Source organism: Sminthopsis crassicaudata, chromosome 5 (assembly GCF_048593235.1).
Source record: "Sminthopsis crassicaudata isolate SCR6 chromosome 5, ASM4859323v1, whole genome shotgun sequence".
Taxonomy (NCBI): domain Eukaryota; kingdom Metazoa; phylum Chordata; class Mammalia; order Dasyuromorphia; family Dasyuridae; genus Sminthopsis; species Sminthopsis crassicaudata.
In genome coordinates this window covers 221,214,300-221,221,576 of record NC_133621.1, presented here as the reverse complement: position 1 = coordinate 221,221,576, position 7,277 = coordinate 221,214,300, and the positions used below count along the sequence as shown (strand labels likewise).

General features: G+C 33.6%; 1 protein-coding gene across 1 annotated transcript; it reads left to right on the top strand.

Moving 5' to 3' along the window:
• Window positions 1-1,464: 1,464 nt before the first annotated feature.
• LOC141542796 (olfactory receptor 6C1-like) lies at window positions 1,465-2,421 on the top strand. The gene has a single exon (XM_074267382.1). The coding sequence runs from the start codon at window positions 1,465-1,467 to the stop codon at window positions 2,419-2,421; it is 957 nt and encodes a 318-aa protein (XP_074123483.1).
• Window positions 2,422-7,277: the final 4,856 nt, after the last annotated feature.

The following is a 7,277-nucleotide window of genomic DNA, read 5'->3' as shown; positions in this document are numbered from 1 at the left end:
TGAACTGAACCAGGCTCTTTCCTATTTTAAGTTCTATTGTGTAACTCCCCACACCACAAACATTTTTATTTCTTTTATATAAAATTTCAACAGAAACTATTAGAAGTTTGCCCTCCTTTCTCCCCTTGCTTCTCTTATATAGAATGTAATTGTGATGTTTAACATAAATTATTAGAAAAATAGGCTTCTTTAATAGAAATGTATATATAGTTACAGAAAAAGTTCCTGTACACATTTTTTCCTATGTAAAAAAATAGTAACTTGGGGAAAATGATAATAGTGATTAGAAATCAAGTTGGCTTTTCCTAATAGAAGTTTCAGGACATTCTGTCAAGACTCCAATAAATATCAATTCCCTTTATACATAGCTTGATCAGGTTTCCTAAAGCTTTCCCAGGATTTATCTTTTGATTTTGTTAACCTTTTTTTTCATCATTCCTGGAAATAGAAGATATGGGGTGATAACAGGAGATTAAAAGTGCAGATGACAAGAAAGTATATCTTTAATCTTATGGTAAAAGCCTACTAGAAGTATATGACACATAAGCAATTGTGAGATTCACTGTTTTATATGATAATATCAAAGATGCACAAAGTGTCTTTAGGAAATTCAGTTACTAACATTAGAGGAGTATTATTATCATCAACATATAGACAGGGACACTGAGGCAGGCTTAAATGGGACATTGTGGAATGGGTTGAGATGGATAGAATGGAGAAGCAAAAGAAGAATAGCATATTTCACACCTAAAAAGGGGGGGATTGTGAGAAAAATGCATAATATGAGGCATATACTAAAGTATATTCTAAGTTGTGCTAAGATTGGATTTAGAATACCATCTATAAAATATATTATTATGGGGGCAATTATATGATGAAGTGAATAGAGTACCAACTCTGGAGTGAGGAGGACCTGAGTTCAAATTTGGTCTCTAGACATTTAACAGTTCCTAGTTGTGTGACCATGGGCAAGTAACTTAACCCCAATTGCTTATAAAAAGAAAAAAAAAAGATATTGAATTATAATGGAGAAATATGTAAATTTCTTCAATTGACCAATAAGCAATAATTAATCAAAAGATGGTATTATAAGAAGAGCCTAAAATGTTGATTAATGGATATTTACAGATGACTTTAAATAATAAGTTTAAAGAAAAAAGGGAAGATCTTATTTCTTAGAGTCATATGGTACTTGTTCCTATTGTATATTTCATTGGGGTATATGTCTTCCCAATAAGGTAAAACTCCTTAAACCATCAACCTTGTGTTATTTGTCTTTTAAAACCTCTTTATAGCTACTAGAGTAACACAACAGTGATGTAACAAATATGTGAATAACTGAATGAGTTATTTCTCCCTCCATCATTTCAAATACAGCCTATGCATGTTTTCTGTTGCTTCATATTTTTAATCCTATTTCTTTTTATTTTTATTATAGCTCTATTAAAAAAAGAGAAAACGAACATGAAAAATCACACACATGTAACCGAATTCATCCTCCTGGGATTGTCAGATGACCCAGAGCTTCAAATGGTCATTTTTTTCTTCCTTTTATTGGCATATATTCTCAGCATTGCTGGCAATGTGACTATCATCATCCTTACTCTGCTGGATTCTCACCTCCAAACCCCAATGTATTTCTTCCTCCGGAATTTCTCTTTCTTAGAAATTTCTTTTACAACTGCTTGTATTCCCAGATTCTTGGGCACAATTATTACTAAGGACAAAACTATTTCTTACAATGGCTGCATGGCTCAGTTGTTTTTCTTTATTGTCTTGGGAGTAACTGAATTTTACCTTTTAGCAGCCATGTCCTATGATCGTTATGTTGCCATCTGCAAACCCCTTCATTATACAACCATCATGAGCAACAGAGTCTGTACATTGCTTGTCTTCTGCTCATGGCTGATTTCAATCATGGTCTTCTTTCCAGCAATCATTCTGATGCAGCAGCTTGATTATTGTGCTGATAATATCATTGACCATTTTACCTGTGACTATTCTCCCCTCTTCCAATTATCCTGTACAGATACACAATTCTTAGAGACAATGGGTTTTACCTGGGCTGTGTTTACTCTTATGTTTACACTGGCATTAATCATCCTCTCCTATATATACATCATCAGAACAATTCTACGGATCCCTTCAGTCAGTCAGAGGAAAAAGGCCTTCTCCACTTGTTCTTCTCACATGATTGTCATCTCCATTTCTTATGGCAGCTGCATCTTTATGTACATCAAACCCTCAGCAAAGGACAGAGTCTCTGTAAGCAAGGGAGTTGCTGTGCTTAATACATCAGTTGCTCCCATGTTGAATCCCTTCATTTATAGCTTAAGGAATCAGCAAGTGAAACAAGCCTTCATGGACATGATAAGGAAGATTTTATTTTCTTTAAACAAAGGAAAAGTTTTATTTAACTGATTAAAAAGATGTAATGAGGAGTAGAGATTTCTTACTGATTGCTCAAAGTTTTGTTATCTCCCTCATATATCATTATCTTTATGTTTCTGATATGTCAATATTAAATGAATTTTTAATTTACAAATTAAATTCACCCATCAAATGTTCTTGTATAATATTTGTATACACTTATTTATGTACATGTTATCTCCTTTAAGGGAATGTAAGCTCCTTTAATATAGGGACTCCTTTATTTTCTGTCATTATATTTCCCCAGAGGCAAAGGACCTCACAAAAAGAAGGTAGTTTGTAAATTCTTCTTGATTGATTGGCTTTTGGACATGGATATTTTCTGTATTAATTTATATGAAAATATTTCCATGCTGGAAGAAGTGAATTTTGAATTGCTGTGACCCCTTCCCAAAATTAATCATTACTTTATACCTGGTTTACAGTTGATAAACCTGTCCATTGTGAAGACAAATCGTTCTGATTTTAATAGGACCTGGAATCATAGAACGTAAGTTCTGTCAGAACTTATGCTTCACTACCATAGCATTCAATATGGCAAAGTCACCTCCTTATATAGATATAGTTGTTTGTTTAGTGGAATATTGCTATTCTTACTCAAATGCTCAAATGAATTTGTAATCTCACAAATTTGGGAATTTGTGCCAGTGATATAGAGTGCCATCCATCCGAGCCTGCCTATTTTGTGTGATTCTTGAACATATTTTCCCAAAAGTCTTGTAGAAATTTAATCCAATATGCTGGATTTCCTCTTAATTTACTCATGAAATCACTAAGGCATGATTAGAGCACATTGACCATCCATAGATATCTTTTGCTTTTGTTATATTACTAATACCTCTTCTACTTATATAACAACATTTCTTAAGAACATCATTTATGCATATATATGTGTGTGTATGTATATATTTACATATATATATATACATTATATAATGTATATATATATATATGTATATATATATATATATAATCTTGAGAGTCCCTTTTTGATTACATCTTGTAACTTTTTCTGCCTTGTATCTTTTTTTCTCCATTTGTGACTTCCATATAACAATATTCCATATAGTGTCACCCATTATCTTTCTTTCTTTTCACTCCACTAGTGTCTAAATTAATAGAAATTTAGGCCCTTCCTGCCTCTCTCCACAACAGCTCTTGGAGGCTATGAACTTCCCTACCTATCTGCCACCAATTATTGACCCTATAACTTCCATTCTGTTCTGTTATAGTAAACACAGCATGTGGATACTTAAAGTATTAGTGGGAAACTAGCTATTTAATATTCCTTCATTCCCATTTTCCTCAGTCCTATCTCATTTATGTCCCAATTCAATTCTGGCCACGCTTGCTACTGAGTTTTCTTGCAATTCCCCTTCCATAGTCAGCATACTTCTGCTCATAGTGCTTATAGTTGCCATCTCAACATTCAGGAAAACCAAGCTTCCTGTGACTATCCTGTCTGGCATTGGTTTACCTTTAGTCTCCCTGCTCTATTATTTATTCAATTAAGTTTCAAATTGAATTTAATTATATGATTCCATGGAATTAAAGTTATGGTAATTGTAGAATTTCAGTTCCCAGGTCATTCTTGACTCTTTTCTGAAGAAATTTAACACTTGGCTCACCATTTTCCTCTTTTGCCCAGCTCCATTTTAATATCCAGGTATGTTCTTTCTAAGGCTCCCTAAACTGCCATTATCTGAATCTTCTTAAGCCCCATCCCCTATTCCTGTAACCTCCCCTTCCCAACATACACATACACATACTTAATGGAGGTCACCCATTAGATTTTCCAATTAATTCATTATTAACCTAATTGGATTCCATTCAAAATAACAGTCGATAGTATCAAATATTTGGGAATATATCTACCAAAGGAGAGTCAGGAATTATATGAGCAAAATTACAAAACACTTGCCACAAAAATAAAGTCAGATTTAAATAATTGGAAAGACATTCAGTGTTCTTGGATAGGCCGAGCGAATATAATAAAGATGACAATACTCCCCAAACTAATCTATTTATTTAGTGCTATACCAATCAGACTCCCAAAAAACTATTTTAATGACCTAGAAAAAATAACAACAAAATTCATATGGAAGAATAAAAGGTCGAGAATTGCAAGGGAACTAATGAAAAAAAAGTCAGAGGAAGGTGGTCTAAGTGTACCTGATTTAAAGCTATATTATAAAGCAACAGTCACCAAAACCATTTGGTATTGGCTAAGAAATAGACTAGTTGATCAGTGGCATAGGTTAGGTTCACAGGACAAGATAGTGAATAAAAATAGCAATCTAATCTTTGACAAACCCAAAGATCCCAAATTTTGGGATAAGAATTCATTATTTGACAAAAACTGCTGGGAAAACTGGAAATTAGTATGGCAGAAACTAGGCATGGACCCACATTTAACACCACATACTAAGATTAGATCAAAATGGGTCCAAGATTTAGGCATAAAGAACGAAATCATAAATAAATTGGAGGAACATGGGATGGTTTACCTCTCAGACTTGTGGAGGAGGAAGGAGTTTGTGTCCAAGGGAGAACTAGAGACCATTATTGATCACAAAATAGAACATTTTGATTACACCAAATTAAAAAGTTTCTGCACAAACAAAACTAATGCAAACAAGATTAGAAGGGAAGTAACAAATTGGGAAAAAATTTTCACAGTTAAAGGTTCTGATAAAGGCCTCATCTCCAAAATATACAGAGAATTGACTTTAATCTATAAGAAATCAAGCCATTCTCCAATTGATAAATGGTCAAAGGATATGAACAGACAATTTTCAGATGATGAAATTAAAACTATTTCCACTCATATGAAAGAGTGTTCCAAATCACTATTGATCAGAGAAATGCAAATTAAGACAACTCTGAGGTATCATTACACACCTGTCAGATTGGCTAAGATGACAGGAACAAATAACGATGAATGTTGGAGGGGCTGTGGGAAAACTGGGACACTGATGCATTGTTGGTGGAGTTGTGAAAGAATCCAACCATTCTGGAGAGCAATCTGGAATTATGCCCAAAAAGTTGTCAAAATGTGCATACCCTTTGACCCAGCAGTGCTACTACTGGGCTTATACCCCAAGGAACTACTAGAGAAGGGAAAGGGTCCTGTATGTGCCAAAATGTTTGTGGCAGCCCTTTTCATAGTGGCTAGAAGCTGGAAGATGAATGGATGTCCATCAATTGGAGAATGGTTGGGTAAACTATGGTATATGAATGTTATGGAATATTATTGTTCTATAAGAAATGACCAACAGGAGAAATACAGAGAGGCTTGGAGAGACTTACATCAACTGATGCTGAGTGAAACGAGCAGAACCAGAAGATCATTATACACTTCAACAATGATACTGTACGAGGATGTATGCTGATGGAAGTGGATTTCTTCAACATAGAGAAGAGCTAATCCAATTCCAATTGATTAATGATGGACAGAACCAGCTACATCCAGAAAAGGAACACTGGGAAATGAATGTAAACTGTTATTTTTACCTTCTGAATCCAATTCTTCCTGTGCAACAAAAAATTCGGTTCTACACACATATATTGTATCTAAATTATACTGTAATATATTTAACATATATAAGACTGCTTGCCATCTGGGGGAGGGGGTTGGGGGAGGAAGGGAAAAAATCTGAATAGAAGTAAGTGCAAGGGATAATGTTGTAAAAAAATTACCCATGCATATGTACTGTTAAAAAATGTTATAATTATAAAATAAAATAAAAAATTAAAAAAAAAAAAAAAAAACCTAATTGGAAACTTGATATTCCCTTAATTATTACCCTCTAATCATACACTCCTTTTTTACTTCCCCTTTGTCTTTCCTCTGGAATTCCCTAAAATTCCTCATTGTGACCTTAATCCTATTATCATTCAATATTTCTCAGGCTCTATTCCATATTCTACTTTCACTTTACTTCCTTTAAAGTCTCAACCTAAGAGTGAGCCCTTTCAACTTCACATTGTCCTTTGCTCTTGATCCCTCTAATTCCTTGTCAAACTTTATCCCAAGATAACTTTAATTATAAGTCTCTTCAGCTCCTCCTGGGCTACTGAATGAAATTGGAGGGAAATCTTAAAAGTATATAAAGTGGGCACATTACAAAATTGGGTTATTCAATTTCAACTCAGCCTTCACTCCAGCAAGGCAATAAATACTATTATTCCTACCTAAAAGATTCTCTGTCCAGGAGCTCTTTCTTTCTCCATTCTTCCTCAAGTACTCCACATTTCCTCCTTTGCCACAACTCATATGAAAATCTTGCTCTTCTTCTTGGGTAAAACTATGGAAACTCAATGTGAATTTCTTTTCCTTTTCTCTTTATTAGTGAGTTAAGTACCTGACTCATAATTTTTCTTTCCTTTCCAATTCTTAACGGAGACTAGTGGATTTCACATATATGCTGATAATCCCTCAATCTTCTCAATGCTCTAATTAATTTTCTGCTATTTTTTTGTGATAGTTTTTTCTCCTGAAATCTTGTTTATTTATTTATAATTATTTTATTTTTTTGGTTATACTTATATATGTTAATGCTTTTAATACACATTTTTTATGAATCATTTTTGGAAAAGAAAAATAAAAACAAAAGGGAAAATTAGAAGAGAAAAAAAAACACAAGAAAAAGTAAACATAGTATATGTTGATTTACATTCAATCTCTCCATAATTCTTTCTAAATGCAGAGGGAATTTTCAATCCAAAATTTGTTGGAATTATCTTGGATCACTAAACTGTTGAGAAGAACCAAGGCGTTCTTAGTTAATCATCACATAATCTTGCTGTTACTGTGTACAATGTATTCCTGATTGTGCTTGTTTCAC